Source organism: Tamandua tetradactyla, chromosome 2 (assembly GCF_023851605.1).
Source record: "Tamandua tetradactyla isolate mTamTet1 chromosome 2, mTamTet1.pri, whole genome shotgun sequence".
NCBI classification, from domain to species: Eukaryota; Metazoa; Chordata; class Mammalia; order Pilosa; family Myrmecophagidae; genus Tamandua; species Tamandua tetradactyla.
This window is the reverse complement of record NC_135328.1, coordinates 223,492,004-223,510,598: the sequence shown is the minus strand read 5'-3', so window position 1 is coordinate 223,510,598 and position 18,595 is coordinate 223,492,004. Positions and strand designations below refer to the sequence as shown.

Genomic DNA, 18,595 nt, shown 5'->3' with positions numbered 1-18,595 from the left:
TCCATGTCCCAGAAACAAGCCGGCCAGCTCTGACCTTTAGGGAAGTGAGATGAGTAGTATGCCCTAGGCCGTGAGGGAAGGGCCCAGCGCCCTCGCCTTGGCCAAGGCAGTGTGGGCACATGGGGTGAGGGACGTCCTTATTTTCGCAGGAGCTGCTTGGATCCTGCATGGGAGGGATGCTACAGTGGCCGCCCCGGGGGGAGGACACTGGCATGAGCAGGGCCTGCAGAGTCAGGTCACAGCTGCAACCAGATGAGGAAGGTGACTCCCACACAGGGATCAGAAGGGCTGGGGAAGAAAGACCACAGCAGCAGAATTCTGCGTGTGTGTGTGTGTGTGTTTTATTTTTTTCTACAAAGTAGTCTCTCAAGGAAGGTGCACAGTTACTTTACATATTTCTGTTTCTTCTTCAAAATGCCCATTTGCCTCCACAAAAAGCTTTTCTTCAGGAACTTCAGACATTTTGAGAAAGTTTGCATCCCTAACCTGGAAGTTGAGGGAAGGGAGAGAGCAGCCCCCAGGCTGGGGCTCATTTTCTCACCTGAGCTGGGGAGCCCAAAAGACTTGAGCCACTGAGACTGTGAACCAGGCAGGGGATCTGCTACCTCTGCAAGACTTGAGACAGCCTGACTGGAGTGCACTGGAGCCAGCTCATGAGAGCCAACCATTAAATTCTCAGGAGTTTTGCAAACATGTTGTTAGACACAGCTACTATGAAGAATTATATAAACTTGTACAGACTAAATAAATTAAAAAGCAGATTATGAAAAGACATAATAGCAAGCTCTGGGACTCAGTCCCTCCACCAAGACACCTATTGAACTCTGAATCAATGCCTTTGGAAGTCTGGATTCTGGTGGAACGCTGTGCTGCACTCAAGGAAGCACTGGAGGAAGAGGCTGCTAGCTTGCAGTAAATATTGGTGCATTTCACCCTCCAAGTAGTGCTCCCAGCCCCTTGCTGCATGGCCAGCAGCAGTGGGACTGCATTCCTGGCACCTGGGGCAGTCTAGTGGTGCCATGGTGGGCTGGAGAGATCAAATCCTCCAAACTACAGAGGTGCATGCTCTCATCGCAGATTTGTTTTGGGTCAGCTACTTGAGCGTGCTGGGGTGGGGGACAGGCAGTGGTGCCCCTGAGGGACCCTGATCCAGCCCCCTTTGGAGAAATGTGGTGGAGAAGTCTTTAAAAGGCTGTACCTATTTTTTTTCTCTTTTCTCTTTCCATTCCCCATTCAGGGGGAAAAATGGTTTAGAAAAGTCACAAATTCATCCCTCAACAACATCACAAAAAAACGTTGTAGTCCCAGGGGAGCAGGAGAACTAGATAACAATGTAAGATGCAGAATGTCCAGTTCCAACAACAAAATGACAAAACAGGCTAAGTTACAGGAAAGTACGGCCCATTCACAGGAAAAAACATTGTCAGAAACTATCCCTGGGAAATCTCATGAATCTTAACTATTAGTCGCCTTAACCATTAAATATGTTTAATGAGCTGAAGGAATCCATACACAAGGAACTAAAGGGAATTAGGAAAACACTGTCTGAACAGAATAAAGAGAAATGATAGAACTAAATGGAAATTTTGGAGGTGCAGTTACAGTAAAGTGAAAAACCAACTCACTGGCAGATTTGAACAGGCAGAGGGACCATTATCCAGTATGAGAAGCAGAAAGAAGAAACTGGAGAAAAACGAGCAGAGCCTGAGGGGCCTGGAGGACCATGAGGAAAACCAACACGCACGTCACGGAGTCCCTGAAGGATGCGAGAAGCGGGCAGAAAAAGTATTTGACCGTTTTGGCATGTCATGTTGTTTTTCACTCGCCTCAAGATATTTCCTAATTTGGCTTGATTTTTACTTTAACCCATTGGTTGTTTGGAGTCTGTTGTTTAATTTCCATATAATTGTGAATTTTTCTTTTCACCCTGTATCATTGATTCCTTGCTTCATTCTGTTGTAGCCAGTGAATGTACACCGTGAGTACAATGTTTTTTAATGTGTTGAGACTTGTCTTGTGACCCAACATATGATCTATCCACAGGAGTGATTCATACTGTGATGCCCCAATACATTTCAGAGTAATCTGGGCAGAAGATTAAAAAGTATTTTCAAAGTCCATTGGAGACTGGGGAAAATGTGGAAATATCAAACTTCCCCACTTGGAGACCTGATATTCTCACAAGCATTGGAGACTGCCAATTTGATGAGCCAGGCACTCGATCTTGGGTCTTGCTCTCGTGGAACTTGTCCCTACAAAGGAGAAGCTAAGCCTACATAATCATGCCTGGGAGTCACCCCCGGAGAGCCTCTTTTATTGCGAGATGTGGCCTCTCTGAGCCAACTCAGCAGGTGAATTCACAGCCTTCCCCACCACGTGGAGCAGGACTCCCAGGATGCGCCTGGCTTGGGCGGTATGGGACTGAGAAAGCCTTTTGACTGAAAGGGGGAAGACAGAAATGAGACAAATTATTAAGTTTCAGAGGGTGAGTGATTTCAAATAGAACCAAGAGGTTTTGTGGAGGTTATTCTTATGCAGTAGATAGAAAGTCCTTTTCTTTTTTTGGTGTATTGGAGTACCTAGAAGAAAATACTTGAAATTGTTGAACTATAATCCAGTTGCCTTGATCCCTGAAGATGACTGAATAACTATAGAGCTTTTAAGGTGTGATTTTATGACTGTGAAAACCTTGTCACTGATACTTCCTTTATCCAGTGTATGGACAGATGAATTAAAAAAAAAAAAAGACCAAAAATAGATAGATGATAAGGGGAGAGAGGGTGTATGGAATGTTTTGGGGGTTCTTCTTTACTAATTATTATTTTTGGAGTAATGAAAATGCTCAAAAATCAATTGTGATGATGACAAATGCACAGCTATATGATGATATTGTAAACCACTGATTGGATAATTTGGATGATTATATGGCATATGAACATAAATTGCAATAAAATTGCATTAAAAAGTAAAGAAATAATGGCTGAAAATGTCCCAAAGCTGAAGAAATGAACCACATTCAGGAAGCTCAGTAATTTCCAAGCAGAATAGACTTTCACAGACCTACAAAGACATGTTATAATGAACTGTTGGACTCCAAAAACAAAGAGGAATTTAAAAACAGCATGAGAGAAGCAACTTCGTCACATACAAGGGGTCTCCAATAAGATTAAACCGGATTTCTCATTAGAAACCATGGAGGCCAGAAGATGGTGGGATGGCATGTTTAATTCTTTAAAGAAAAAAAAAACAAAACTGTTGACCAACTGGCAAAATTATCCTTCAAAAATGAAGGCAAGGGCAGGCCACAGTGGCTCACTGGCAGAGTTCTCGCCTGCCATGACAGACCCAGGTTTGATTTGATTCCCCGTGCCTACCCATTAAAAAAAAAAAAAAAAAGGAAGGCAATGTAATTTAACTTATATGGACAGTTTAATTGAACACCATAAGTACATGAAACCTTGAGTAGTGCATGAGATTTTGTAGGTTTGTCCAGAGTGCTGCCCCAATAAATCCCAGAGTGATTGGAACAATGAATAAAGAAGTATTTGCTAAGTCTCCTTGGGGGAATGGTGAGAAAGGGGGACAATTCAACTTCCCCAAGTGGAGTATTCCTGATATTCTCACAAGCAGTGGGGACAGCCAAAGCTATAGGCTGAGCCCCCAATCTTGGGGTTTGTTCATAAGAAACTTAACCCCAGAAAGGATGGGCTAAGCCTACTTAAAATTAGGCCTAAGAGTCACCCCCAGAGAACCTCTTCTGTTGCTCAGATGTGGCCTCTCTCTCAGCCAACACAACAAGCAAACTCACTGCCTTCCCCCTTTCTACGTGGGACATGACTCCCGGGGGTGTGGACCTTCCTGGCAACATGGGACAGAAATCCTAGAATGAGCTGGGACTCTGCATCAAGGGATTGAGAAAACCTTCTCAACCAAAAGGGGAAAGAAAGAAATGAGGCAAAATAAAATGTCAGTGGCTGAGAGATTTCAAACAGAGTCGTGAGGTTATCCCGATGCATTATATAGATATCATCTTTTTAGTTAAGGTGTAATGGAGAGGCTGGAGGGAACTGCCTGAAAATGTAGAGCTGTGTTCTAGTAGCCATGTTTCTTGAAGATGATCGCATGATATAGCTTTTGCATGTGACTGCGATTGTGAAAACCTTGTGTCTGATGTTCCTTTTTATCAATGGTATGCACAGATGAGTAAAAAAGTATGGATAAAAAAATAAACAATAGGGGGAACAAATGTTAAAATAAATTGAGTAGATTGAAATACTAGTGGTCAATGAAAGGGAGTGGTAAGGGGTATGGCGTGTATGAGTTTTTTCTTTTTGCTTTCTTTTTCTGGAGATGCAAATTTCAAAAAAATTCATCATCATGGTGATGAATACACAACTATATGGTGATATTGTAAGTCATCGATTGTAACTATGTTAAGAATGTTTGCATGTTAAAAATGTTTGTATGTCTGTCCGTTATTTATAATACAAATATATATTTTTTAAATGAAGGCAATGAAAGAAAAGATAAATGGGAACTCCTCAAAGTTGACTTTGTGAAAAAGCTGAAGAGGCAGCAAACTCAATAGAAGAAAATATTTGAAGACTATATATCTGATTAAAGGGTTTGATATTCAGTATATAAAAAGAAATCATACAACTCAACAAAAAAGAACAAACAACCCAATTATAAAATGGGCAAAAGATATGAATAGACATCTTTCTGAAGAGGAAAAACAAATGGCTAAAAAGGATGTGAAGGGATGCTCATTTTCATTAGCTGTAAGGGAAATGGAAATCAAGATGACAATGAGATATCAATTCACAGCAGTAAGAACGGCTGGTGTTAAGCAGGAAACTATGAATGTTGGAGAGGATGTGGGGAAACTGGAACCCTTATTCACTGTGGTGGGAATGTATAATGGTTCAGTTGCTATAGAAATCAGTTTGGCGATTCCTCAGAAACTAAATATTGAGTTGTCCTATGACTTGGCAATACCAATACTTGGTATAGACCCAGAAGAGCTGATGTTAGTGACACAAACAGACATCAGCACACCAATGTTCATAGCGGCATTATTCACAATTACCAGAAGATGGAAACAATCCAAATGCCCATCAACAGACAAGTGAATAAACAAAACGTGGTATATAGACACGATGGAATATTATGCAGCAGTAAGACAAAATGACGTCCTGAAGTATATGACAGCATGGATGAACCTTGAGGACATAATGCTGAGTAAAATAAGCCAGACACAAAAGGGTAGATACTGCATTATTTCACATAATATAAACCACCTGGAAAATGTAAACTCAGTCTTAAACGGTAGAATACAGGAGACTTAGAGATGGACTAGAGAAGGGGAGCAGGTACCTACTATGTACGCGCTTGTTAACGAGATTGATCTTAAGTCTAGGGACTAGACAGAGGCGTTGGTAGTGCATTAGCAGGGTTATAAGTAATAGTACCTGTTGAAAGTATGATTGGAATGGGTTGTTTAGAGCTGGTTAGTACTACAAATAAAAGTTATTGCATGAACTACTTCAAAGGTATGACACTTGTACAAGAAGTTAATAACGGAGGGTTATATGGGAAAACTACCTATGGCGTACCATGCTTTATATTAACAGGAATACATCACTAGAACCGCAGCAATACTAGAGGTAAATATTTGACGGGATAAGAGTTGTGGGGTGTTTGGGGTTTTCTCTTTGGTGTGGGTATGTCTACCTGGTACTTTTCTCTTTGGAGCAATGAAAACTGTCTAAAATTGAGAGTGATGATGATTGTACGGCTAACTGAGGCTCCTCTGAGAGAGACACTGATGGTTTATTTTGGATAGAATATGTGCTGTGAATATATCGCAACAAAATCTGCAGATTCAAAGTATGTAAACAGAAAGATGAAGTGCCAGAGAAGACGTGGAGAGCTGTACACCTAATCAGTGTTGGGAGGGAAGTGGAATGGGGCAGACCCTCTGGAGGGGAACGTAGTATCCACAGGAGGCTAAATATAGGGTCGTCACAGGATTAGGCAATCCCATTACTAGGAACATATTCAGAGGAACTGAAAGCAAGGACTCAGATGTTTGTACACCGATGTTCATGGCAGCATGATCCACGATGCCCAACGGATGGAGGTGGCTGAAGGATACATATATGACTGAGAAGTAGAAAGGTCAGCCGTGGTGTAGACAGATGATGGAATGTTGTGGCTACGGAAAGGAATGAAGTCATGACACATGCAACAAGGTAAATGAAACTTGAGGATATTATGGTGAGCAAAATAAGCCAGATTTTTAGAAAATACTTATAAGAAAATTAGGGCCTAGATTATAAGCTTGCTTATAGCACTTAAATTTATTCCTGAGCTTTAAGTGTTATTTCTAAACTCTGAGATGCTGTGCTCTGTGGAACTTGGGTATCTGTGTGCCATCTAAGACTTGCTTGGAGCTCTGCAGCTCTGAAACTCAGCATTGCTACATCAGCAGCTGTTAAAGAAGACAAAAAAGAGACCAGGCTTCAGTTAGGTAAGAATGAAGCCAATCTGGTTGGGACCAAGGTAGAGCAGATACAGGGGTAAGGATGATATTGTCTGTATTTTATTTATTTTTTAATATAACCTATACACAAAGCAAAGAAAGAGAAAAAAGCAATTTTTCTATGGACACTTCAGCAAGTGGTTACAGAAGATTCCAGAGTTTGTCATGGCCTACCATTCTACCATTTCAGATTTTTCTTTCTAGCTGCTCCAAAACATTGGAGGCTAGAAGGAATATTAAAAGAGTGATTCAACAGGATTACTCGGTTGTTAAATCCTGTTTTCTGTTATACCTACTTCCCCTTCTCCTTTAATCCTTCTCCCAATCTTTAGAGATCTTTGGGTAATGCTTGTTTTGACTTTTTCATGCCAAGAAGGGTATCCACGCTAAAGGATTGGGGGATGTAATTAATTGATAATCCTGGAGAGGCTGGTCCCTCTGGGTTTCAGGATTTATCTGATCTATAATTCCTCTGGAAATTAATTATATGTTCCAGGAAGGCAAACCTAGTGCATGAAACCTTTTATATAGAGTCTCAGCTTGGGCCCTGGGTGTTCGTCAGTCAGGAGGAGTAATGCTGATTAGGGTTTATTAAACCATGGCAATCAGTGCTGTCTAAGTGAAGCTCACATTAAGAGCAGCCTCTAGAACAGCCTCCTGACCCCATCTGATCTCTCTTGGCCACTGATGCCTCAGTTGATTACACTTTTTTTGCCCCTTTTGATCAGGAAGGTGTAGAACCCATGGTGCCTGGGGCTGATTCCTCCCTGGGAGTCATGCCCCACACTGTCAGGGAGACTTTCACCCTTGCATGGCTTATACCACACAGCGGGGAGGGCAATGATTTTCTGTGCAATTGTCTGTATTTAGAACTTCACCGACTTTATGAGATCGTAGGAAGAGATATTTATTTTGTTCAAAACCTAAATTTTCTGTAGCACATAATCTAACTCAACCTGCCTGGATAACTCATTTAAACAACCTGAACACATGGAGCCCAGAATGGGAGTGAGGGCTTGTAATCTGTATAGCTAAATGTAATACCTAGACACATTCCAGGGTGTGCTGAGCAAGTAACTCAAAAGCACTGGCAAAGACCCTTGAGGGACTAGAGAAAATATATACTATTTTCTACTATAAAATACAGACAATATCATCCTTACCCCTGTATCTGCTCTACCTTGGTCCCAACCAGATTGGCTTCATTCTTACCTAACTGAAGCCTGGTCTCTTTTTTGTCTTCTTTAACAGTATACTATTAGTATATTATATATATATACATAACATTTTATAATATACTATATTATAATACATATATTAGTATATACTAATAGTTTCCCACCTGGGAAATTCCTGATACTCTTGCAAACATTAGGGACTCCTAAATCAATAGGCCAAGCCCCTGATCTTGAGGTTTGGTCTTATAAAACTTACTTCTGTGCAGACAAGCTAAGACTACCTATAATTATGCCTGACAGCTACTTCCTAAGAACAACATCTGTTGCTCAGATGTGGACCCTCTCTCTAAGCCCAACTCTGCAAGGAAAATCATTACCCATCTCCCTATATGGGACGTGACATTCAGGGGTGAAAGTCTCCCTGATAACGTGGGGCGTGACTCCCGGGGATAAGCTGCCTGGCCCTGGCCTGTGGGATCGATGATGCCTTCCTGGCCAAAATGGGGGGGGGGGGGGGGGGGGGGGAAGGTAACAAAGTAGAATATCAATGGCTAAGAGAGAGAGGCTATTCTGGAGACTGCTCTTGTATGCAAGCTTCAGTCAGTATTGCTAATTGCCACAGTTTTCAAACTCCAACCAACAATATTCCTAAAAACCCTAAAGAATACCCAGGCTCTATAAAAATTTCACTCACTAAGTTTATTTTTCAAAAATTTAAAACCTAGTAGCTCCTAGGCCAGATAAGCCCTGAAACTGAGTTACCAGCCTCTCCAAGAACATCAATCAGTTGCACCCCATGACCCCATAATGTCGACACCCCTTTTCCACATGAAGTGAGAGTGGTCATTGCCCAAACCCCCTAAAGAGTGGGAGGAGGACCAAGGGAGGAGGAGGAGGAGGAGTTGAATCAGAGAAGATTGATTTAACAAATGATTGTGACTACTGAATCACTGTATTGACATTTCTTCTTCTAAGTCTCCAGTATCTTAGAGCAGCTAGAAGGAAATACTTGAAATTATGGAACTGTAACCCATACCATACATTGAAACGTGTTCTATAACTACTTGTTCAATGTACTTTGAAATTTACTGCTTTCTTGAATACATATATTTCACAATAAAACATATTTTAAAAAATTGAAGGCAAAATTAAGCCAGTTTCAGATAAACAAAAGCTGAAAAAGAGTTCATCACCAGAAGACCTGCCCTAAAAAAATTCTAAAGGGAGTTCTTCATGCTGAAACGAAAGGACACTAGACAGTTATTTGCAGGAGCAAGAATAAATGGAACTATGTGGGCAATATAAAGTCATGTATTACTGCACCTGGGTTTTTAACTGCCCCCAGTGACTTGGGTTTGAATGGATGTGAAGGGGCAGAGTGTGAACCGTGGAATCTGCGCCCGAGCAGTGCGAAGTGGGGGACGCAGGAGTGGAGCTTGCTGGTTCGGCTGGAACTAGGCAGGTGCAAGCCTGCCACACCATGGAACAACCTTCAGCAATATAAAGCAACGAATTCTTGAAATATGCAAAGAAACAGATGAAATCTCAAAGTAATTATGTGATTAAAGTACATACCATATGATCTCATTCACATAAAAATCTGAAAATACAAATGACTGTGTAGGGACAGAAAGCAGAGCAGAGGCTGCCTAGAGACAGGGGGATGACAAAGGGGCAGAACACTAGGGAGTGACAAGTGTTCTCCATCCTGACTGGTGGGTTGTGGTGAGGCTCAGGGGTCCACATGCCCCACGGGCCCTGTACCCGCCACCCAGGAGCCGAGGTGGGTGTGGAGCCTGTGCAGGCGCATCTCACTGACCTACTGAGGAGCTGTGCCGCCCATGCTGTGTCCCCTGGGCCATGTCCCCATTTGCGAGTTTCTCCTCAGCACCAGCCATTAGGAGTCAGTCCCAGGCACTGCAGGGTGGTCAGCAGTGACACCAGATGCTGCAGCAACCCCAGCATGTTTCCAGACATTGCCACGTGTGCCCAGGGAACAAAACCAGCTTGGGTTGAGACCCATGCCCTATACTGGGCCACTCATGGCCAGGTCCCCTGGCTACTCATCCCCGCCGTTTCCTCCTGATGGGCTCCCAGGAGCTGGCCCGCACAATGAACACCCATGAAGTTGACGAGGCTGAGGCTGACGCTGACGCTTGTCCACCTCACGTCCCCATGCGGCCACCCAGCACCCTTCCTGGACACGCCCAAGAATGGACCTGGCCAGAAAGCACTCTTGGGTGCAAACATACCTGTCCCCGCCGTCCTGAGTGCAGATCTTGGCGCCAGCTCAGGTATTCCCCAGGAAAGAGCCAGGACTTGCAGTGACTGACACCCACGGCTCCAGGCAGCTCTGCAGTCTGCATGCGGAGCGAAGGGGGTGCACACTGGGGCCTAGGTGTGGCAAAATGCCCTGGTTCTTGGGTGAGTTTGCAGGGACCCTGGTGACCCCTTGTGTCTGCAGGGAGCTGCAAGGAGGCAATACCACCATCTGCTCAGCCCACAGCCAGGTGCTGGGGAGGCTGCCACCAAGTCTTCCCTCCTACAGGCCCCCAAGAAACCTCTTGCCCTGACCTGCAGGTGGGCTCGGGACCCTCCCAGCCCTCTGAAGAAGGGAAGGTTCAGGGAGGAGCGTGAGATCCAGCACTTCAACAAGACCAGAGAGTAGGACACGAACGCAGCGTGCCTGCTAGGATGATGCCCCAGTGCGGGGCAGGCTGGACACAGCTCCACAAGCAAACGACAAGCGACAAAGTCTTCAGCATTCCAAATGTCCTGAGTAGAGAGAACTGAGTTTATTTAAACCACATAAAATGCATATATAGGAAACTTCTCTATTAGGAGCTGGTGACCTGCACTCAGCATTGCACAGATAAAAATAGACGACTTTCAACACAGATCTAAATACCTTCACATTTTAAAAATCAGAATTCTCTACACAAGTTTTAAGCTGACAGAGTTCAAGTTCTGAATGTTGATATATAGCTTTACCTTGTATTAAACACATGTTTATTTACAATGTGGACAGAAAACAAAGGGCTATTAAGGCCATTTTCTCATATTGTTAAACATCGCAAAGTATGTACATAAGTACAACCTAATATAGGCAAAGGTTCTAAAAATCATCTTCTTGGTTTAACGTAATTGGGTGTCATCAGGAGAGAGAAGGGACGGCTTGCCGTCAGCACCACGCCGCGCCTGCCGGCCCCACAGGGCTGTGGTGAGCGGCTCGTGCTTGGCCGGGCCTTGGCCCCAGGCCACACACCCGCGGGTCGTAGTGGAGCATCCAGGGTGCCATGCTGTGCCCATCCTCATCTCCAAATGCCTTATAAGGTCCAGAGTCAGACACAGGGCTGGCAGCAGCAAGGCAGGGCTCACCTCCGGTGCCGGCGGTGCCCAGGGTGGTCCCGCTCATAGCGGTGGCCGGTGCGCTCATAGGACCGTGAGCGCTCCCGCCGCTGCTCTCTACAGTAATGACTCTTCTTCTTGTACTTCCCCGAACTGTCGGCCCGCTCCCGGGAGCGGCTCCTAGAGCGGGATGAGCTCCGGCTCCGAGACTTGGGTGGCTTCTGGGAAGCGGCATACTTGCAGTCCTTGGCCTTCCGGTAGCCCCTCACCTTGGAACTTTTGTAGGGAGCGCCAGGGTGCACCTGTCTTGGTGGGGAGTCACTCCGGCTCCGTGAGCGGCTCTGAGACTTAGACCCGCTGGACGTCGAGCCACTTTCGCTTTTCCTGTGAAGAACAACCACACAACGCTGGAGCCAGCAGCACCTCTGATGCACCCTGAGGGGTCTGCAGAGATGCAGACTCAGAGTAGAAAGTGAGAAGCCACTTCAGGACTCAAGAACAAAGCACTGGCTTAGCACCCATGTCCCCACCTCTGCCAGGCCCAGTCCCCTCGCCCCCATCCCGTACCTCCTCTTGGGAGAGGCAGATCGCGAATGGGACCTTGAGTAGCTCTGCTCATGGCTCCGGCTCCGACTTCTGCTCTCTCTCCCCTTTGGTAAGCTGTGAAGGTCGGAGCACAGTCAACACCTCACCTTTCCTCTGGACCCCACAATGGAGCACTGGAGCAAGGCGTGCGGTCTTACCCATTCACGGGACTATCAGCCTTGGCCTTCTTCGTACCCTCCACTTTCCTTTTGGTGTTCTTCACAGAGAGCGGAGAAGTCTTACTTCCTTTTCCTTCTTTGGGGGATTCTACTAGAGTCAAGTACAAGAAGTTAAAAATCAGAAAAATGTTTCAAGAAGAAACAAACACTAGCAAGGCAAGATGATGCCCCTGCTACGGGATGAATGGAGGAACTCGCCAACGGTGACTCTACTCAGAAGTCGAGAATCAGAGATGCTTAAATGCTGTTTGTCCCAAGTCTGTCATCCCTTAGGGCCCAAATCCACAAATAAAATTTCCATCAAAGGACAAGTTAATTGGGTGGGTCCGTGACCAAAAACATTTCAGAAAGCCTGTCTATTTATCTCGTTTATGCAAGTATAAAAAACAAACTCCTTCAGGAACCCCTTTGTCTCACTTCAATGTAGAAAATTCAGGCAAGCTACTAATTCAATTTCAGGAGGAATCTTAAGAGGAGGCTAGACCAGAAACGAAGTCCAAAAAGTTTGCCCACAAGCAGCTTGACCGTACCCGATACACTCACCCAGCTTGGGGGCAGGCGAGAAACCTGACGGGCCGTCTGGGCCCTGCATGCCGCCTGGCAGCAGCCCCCTTGCCTGAGCCCTCGCCCCCTCTGTAGCACGCTTCCTCTTCTCAACCTCACTCTCCAGGTGTGTCAGATCAACCTACAAAAGCCAAAACCCAGCCACTCAGAAAGAGACGGTGCCGGCCAGACATGAATATGTATAGGTATATAAAACAAGCATATATAATGCGAAAAAATAAAGAAAAACCTTCTTCCGAGTATAAAGCTGTAGGATTTTTAAGCAGATTTCTTGGATTTCTTCTTCAGTTGCTCCAAACAAAAGAAACCAGTGGGGACGATTGGGCAAAGGAATCTGCAAATACAAATACCATCACTGTTCCCTTCTGTGAGCAACCTCATGGCCAACAAGGGTTGTTTTTAGGTCAACAACAGACTCTGCTGGCCACCAAGTGTGCTTTCTAGTGGCACAGCTGAGCAGGAAGAGCCACAAGTGGAGGGTTACTGGAGGCCCCAGTGCAGAGCACTGACCTCCAGTGTCCGGGCAGCAAGGTAAATGCAGGCACAGGCAATGCTCTCGGGCTGGAATCTCACAAAGACGTCGGTGCGGAGGCTGTCGTTCATGTAATTCCTGAAAACCAAACACAGGGAGAATCGCAGTGTCCTCACAACCCAGGGTGTCCGCCTGTATCACCTAGACAAGCCTCTACTCCTCTAAGTGTCTACAGCTAGCACTCAGCTAGAGAGCCCTGCAAATCTCAGGAGTCGATGGAGAAACATTCTAGCTGGTTTTTCTGAATACAGACAGAAAGAGAAATTAGGGGAAAAAAAAAAGCTGGCTGAATGTCAGACAATACGTATTGCTATGAAAGAGAACCAATTTTAACTTTACTTTTCCCCCTCAACTCTTGGTCTGCTCTCATGCAAAGCACAATGCCTCAAAGAAAACGTCTACTGTAGTGGTTAAAATGTAGAATCTAAATGCTCAAATCCGTAGTGCAGAGAAGCATGCAAACTCAAATGGCTGGATGAGCGCGAAGCCCCACATGGGCTTCAGGAGACAAGCCCTCCTCTTCAGTTCCTTTCCTCTGGGGCGCCCACAGCTTGTCCCTCCTCCTCTTGATGGCCGAGTCAGCTTCCAGAAGGGAGTCCACTTGGAGAGGGAAAGCGACCCTGGATGCAATTCAGGTGCATGGGGACATCATGCAGAGCAGGGCTCAACACCCAAAGGACGTCCTCTTCTCAGGCTTAGCAAAGAACCGTTTCCAAATTGTCCCATTTCAACAAGGAGTCTTAAAATGAACATTCATAAAATCAGACAAAGCAACAAAATACTAAGAGCTTCATCACATCAGTACATCTTTTAAACTTTACTGTACTTTAAGAGACATAACAATATAAAACATGTACATTTTCTAAAAAGTTAACGGATTTTAAAACTGGCTACACTTTCAACATTGTCCTTAAGCTATATTTCTCTAAAACTTAAGAGACTAAAATCAGATACTAGGTTTTCAGTATTACAAAAACAAAGAATTAATTCCATGAGAGAACAGTTGAATGGGTGACACATTTATTGGTCCTCACACACCCCAATCCTGGCTGCACCCATAACGAGATAAGACACACTCACTTTACTTCCTCACCCCCCACCCTAAACCCTGGAGACTGTAACGTACAAACCCACTCAGAGGTTTTAAGACTACAAGTGCTACAGACGCCTGTATCAGCATCTGGTTCTGAAAGATCTCGCAATAGGCTGCGAGAAATAGTCACGGAAAAGCCGTGATGAAGACAACATTCTTTTATGTTTGAAGACTACATTGCAAGTGAACAAATCACACATTTATGCACTTAACCGTCAGCAGTCATTTCTTTTGGCTCTAATAAAATTTTTAAGTAGTCAAAGAGTGGTAATATTGATTCATTAATATTTAAGTCCTAAAAACAAAACAAATGAACTCCTTAAAACATATAATTAAACTTATTGCTATATTTGAAATAAGTTACAATATAAAAATAAGTGCCCATGGAATAATTTAAAGATGCACACCTTTTACTAGAATATTTTTAACCCTTAGCTGCTACAGAGAGCAACTTCAGGCCTTCTGGAAATTACATAGTCCCCTATCGTGAGTCTGAATCCCCAGCAGCCAATCTGACACCTCAATTCTTACAACCTTCCAAGTAATTTTTTTTTTCAAAGGAAAAGGTACTGCATCTTTATTGTACAGGTACAATTTAAAGGGACAAAATTCAAGTCACAACAGGTATCGGGTCTCATCGGTGCAATGATCAAAGCACGACAGGATCAACAAGCAGCACAGTCGCCAGAGCCACAGCAGCAGTCGGCCATCGCTACGCTACCGTACGCATACCACCTGTCTAGAGCAGCCTTCTGTGGAGAGCCTGCCTTGGACCGGCTGAAGACGGCCGCTGTCCCTGCACCAAAGCGCTTGGACAGCAGAGGAGAAGTCTTAGTCACTTACCCTCAGAGGCTACCCTTTGATTGAAAGAGTACAGAAAAGAAAAGTCAAAACAGGTTCTCTAGTAAACACATCATAGCACCAGACAATTCAGTCAGCAAAATTATGACTCTTATAGACTTAACTCCATGGAAGAAAATTCACCTGACTCTTACAGACTTAACTCCATGGAAGAAAATTCACCAAAACACCCCCAACTAAACCTTGGGCTTCACTGCTAGCACATGTATTGCTAAAATTCACCCTCAGAACTCTAAAAGAATCTTAAGAGCCTTCTCATCCTCCCACCAGTCTTTTAACAGAGAAGCAGTTAGAAGCAATTTCCCAGTAGATACATGACCACTAGGTCTACTTCAGCACCCAATATCTCCAATGTCCCTGGGGAAAACCCCCATGTGCTGAGAACACAGTTCCCAGAGGGAGCCCCCAGACCTCTTTCACCTGAGAGTGGCAGAGGGGGAGGGGAGGGTATGGGCCACCTACCGTTAAGCCAGTGCCTGACATTTTGGGAGGCTGACTGGAATTTACACTGCAGTGACACTGGACAACTGGAGCCCACAACCATAGTCATGGGACTGACTACCCACTGCCCAGGTGCCTCAAATCAACACATTCTGCCACTGCCCTTGCTGGTCTCATAAAACAAAAGAAAATCAACTCACCATGACGTCTGGACCAGGTGTTGGTTACGCTCACACTCTAACACCTGAAGGTACATAACGATTATCTGGAAGATATGGGTCAGGCAGTTATTACCAAGAATCTGGAGAGCCAAGAATTCAGCTTTCTGGGCATCCATGCAGCAAACGAGAGCCTCAAGCTAGATTCCAGGAGTGGCTTCCCAGTCACACGCCCAGTGGATGGAGCTCGGCTGGAGAGTGAGCTTTTGCTGACGCACCTGCTACCTGCTTTGGCAGCTGGGCAGCAAGCATGCACACGAGAACAGAGCTGCACCCCGGCAGGGAAGGCCTCGTTTCATGGCCAGCATCTAGCAGATTCTCAGTCTTGTCTTCGACACCTTTTCCACCAGTGAGATTTGCCTGCCTAACATCTCTGTATCCCAATCACCAACTTACATAAAACACATGTGAAAGTCCTCCAGAAAGTGAAGAAAGCGCTTAAAGCTGCTTAAATTGGAGAGTTTACCAAGAATTTGAAATGACAAAAAATCAAACAAGTAAAAGAGAAGATATGAGGACACCCATCAATGAGAAGGGAATGAAATCAAAGATGCAAACAGCAATCTTTTTTAAAAGCAATTTTTTAAAAAGTATGACACAGCAGATATTCGTGGCACTGTAAATAAACTGAAATATACTAAAAGTATAGTAGTCGTGCTCCTTAATTAATACTTGCTGCAAAACTGGCTTAGTTCATTTCAAAATAAAAAGGCTTAGAATTCTTCCATTTCCTCTATAAGACAATGAAAGATTATTACTAATGGAACTTCAGAAGACAAACTGTGGAAAAAGAAAATGTTTTATAAATTTACCACTATGTCTCTGTCAACTCAAAACTAAAAGAAGCCAATTCCAGTACCCTTAAAAAATATTTAAAATTAAGAAGTAATATTTACAAAAAGATTACTGCGAAATTATAGACACAAACTGGAGAACCAAGTCCAGGATGCATTTCAATTCTCTTTAAAGGCTTGCTTAGCAGTGAAAATAAAATGAGCAGCAGCAGCCAGTGGCCAGGCCTGTGCCTATACTGACCTTGTGAGGATGCTTCACGTGGACGCAGAAGCCAAGCTCCTTCAGAACACGTCTTTCTGCTTTTATGATTTGGTTTTTTAAATTAACATAATCTTGATCCAATAGAAGAGGCACAGGTTTCCTAGAAAGACAAACAAAGCACATGACCTGCATAAGGGTCAAATAAAATGAAGTCTTTCAAATCCCATGATTACCTCCAAAGGCTGAGAACTGAGGACAGAAACGCTACGACACAGACATCACGAGGAGGCCGACTTTACTACCTTCAGGGACAGCATCACAAAGCCTTCCTAGACCCCTACACTGAGCTATGGTCCTCCCCTTTCCCTTATAGATAAATGGCGCTCTAGGGCACAGCAAAGTCCAACTGCACTGGAGCGGGCAGCAGCTAGAGATGCTGCTAAACATCCTAAAATCCAAAGGGCAGCCCTGCAGTGGAATAACTTGGTCCAAAACGTCATAGTATAGAGGCTCCAGAGCAGAGATATGTAGGAGACCAGAGACGAGAGGGTGATGAACTGATATGGGCAACCCAAACACCAGTACCAGGAAAACCACAGCCACAGGCCTCTGTCCTTGCCCACAGCAGCCCCTTCGTTCATTGAGCAATCCCTGTTGAGAAGCCCTGGGCATAACCCCCTGTCCTGGTGCTTGGGAATACATTAACGAATGACCCACAAGTTTAAAACCTCACACCAGGAGTTTTGTTACAGAAGCCCTAAGGCACTTCAAAAACCACAAATATAAGGAGACATTCACCACAGCTGTAACAAAAACACTCACTTCTTCTCTCTCAGATGCCGGAGCCGATGAAACACGTTGATGACATCCCTTATCCGTCTTGGGGCCTCTTCTATTTTGGAGGCCAGGTGAACACAGGCCATTGACACATGCTGAAATAAATGTACACACTGCAACATCCGGATGACTGTTCCCACCCTGATGGCTTCCAAAGACTTGGGAAGCGCGACGAAAGCAGTGCTGGGAGCCCACCATCGTGAACGTAATTAATACCACTCAACTGTGTACTTCAAAGCTACAAAAATGGAAAATTTTACATTGAGCCACAGAGCCAGAATAAAGGTTTAAAGAGATAAAAAGAGCAAAGGGGAGCCGCACAGAGGAAAAGGCTGCCCGGGAGAGCGGGGCTCTGAGCACAACAGGCTCCCCACACCTGGAACACACCGCAGGCCTGCTTCCGCCTCCGCACCCCTGGGGAAGGGGCCCCGGCGGGCGCAGGCCCTCACCTCCATGGAATGCTTCACGAAGGACTTGGTGTAGAAGAACCGCTGGAACAGCACCTGCCCGGTAGCCATGGCCACCTGGAGAAGTGAAAAGGGGTTTCTACCACTTCTAGCCGCACGTTCAGGAGCTTCGCAACATAAAGGAAATCGCCAGCTTTCGCGTGGCTCTGGATCCAGGAATTAACCCAAAGCCTCTGATACCCACGAAGGCTGGCGGCCCCCACCCTCCGCAGGCAGGCCCGAGGCGCGGCGTGAGTGGGCGCGGGGCCCGGGCGGGACGCCGGCGGAGGTGGGCCCGGGGCCGGGGAAGAGGCCGGCGGGATGGGCCGGCGCGAAGCCCGCGCGGCCGCCAACAAAAGGCCGGGCCGGCGGGGCGGTTACCTCCGCCCGCGGCCGCGCACTCACCTGCGGCAGGCGGAGCAGGATCCCGGCCGCCTGGATGAGCTCGCAGCCCACCACGCGGAGGTCGGTCTCCGTGTCGGTGTCGAGGCCGCTCGACATGGACGGCGTGAAGCGAAGCTTGTCGTCAGGCAGGAGGCAGTTCTCCAGGGTAATGAGCACCCCGGAGTACAGCCTGTCCCCGATCAGCACCCCCTGCGCCCCGGGGGCTGCGCCTCCCGTGCCTGGGGCGCCGGCCGCTGCCGCGGGAGCCGCGGGCCCCGGAACCCCGGCCGCGGCCGCCGCCATTTTGTGCCGCCGACTTCTCCTCGGCTCCTTCCCGGCAGGGCCGCTCCTCGCGACGCTCTACGACGGCGGCCATCCCGCCTCCCGCG

At 45.8% G+C, this 18,595-nt stretch overlaps 1 protein-coding gene across 2 annotated transcripts; it reads right to left on the bottom strand.

Moving 5' to 3' along the window:
* Nucleotides 1-10,502: 10,502 nt before the first annotated feature.
* On the bottom strand, nucleotides 10,503-18,509 carry CCNL2 (cyclin L2). Of its 2 annotated transcripts, none has more exons than XM_077151602.1 (11): nucleotides 18,228-18,509; nucleotides 17,826-17,900; nucleotides 17,362-17,471; nucleotides 16,579-16,699; nucleotides 15,526-15,590; nucleotides 12,909-13,008; nucleotides 12,628-12,732; nucleotides 12,378-12,519; nucleotides 11,814-11,925; nucleotides 11,638-11,730; nucleotides 10,503-11,454 (listed from the first exon to the last, which is right to left on the bottom strand). In XM_077151602.1, the coding sequence occupies exons 1-11, from the start codon at nucleotides 18,507-18,509 to the stop codon at nucleotides 11,097-11,099; spliced, it is 1,563 nt and encodes a 520-aa protein (XP_077007717.1). In that variant the 3' UTR covers nucleotides 10,503-11,096. The 2 variants fall into 2 exon arrangements, with proteins under 2 accessions (XP_077007717.1, XP_077007718.1); XM_077151603.1 differs by having other exon boundaries at nucleotides 11,814-11,922.
* Between the last annotated feature and the right edge of the window lie 86 nt (nucleotides 18,510-18,595).

What these genes read in the sequence shown, in the direction of transcription:
- CCNL2 (XM_077151602.1), bottom strand. Translation starts at nt 18,509, where the DNA reads ATGGCGGCGGCCGCGGCCGGGGTTCCGGGGCCCGCGGCTCCCGCGGCA. An exon ending in AGCTTTATACTCGGAAGAAG is followed by an intron (nt 12,520 to 12,627) that starts GTTTTTCTTTAT and finishes TGGCTTTTGTAG; the next exon opens with GTTGATCTGACACACCTGGA. An exon ending in TCTGCCTCTCCCAAGAGGAG is followed by an intron (nt 11,455 to 11,637) that starts GTACGGGATGGG and finishes TGTTCTTCACAG; the next exon opens with GAAAAGCGAAAGTGGCTCGA.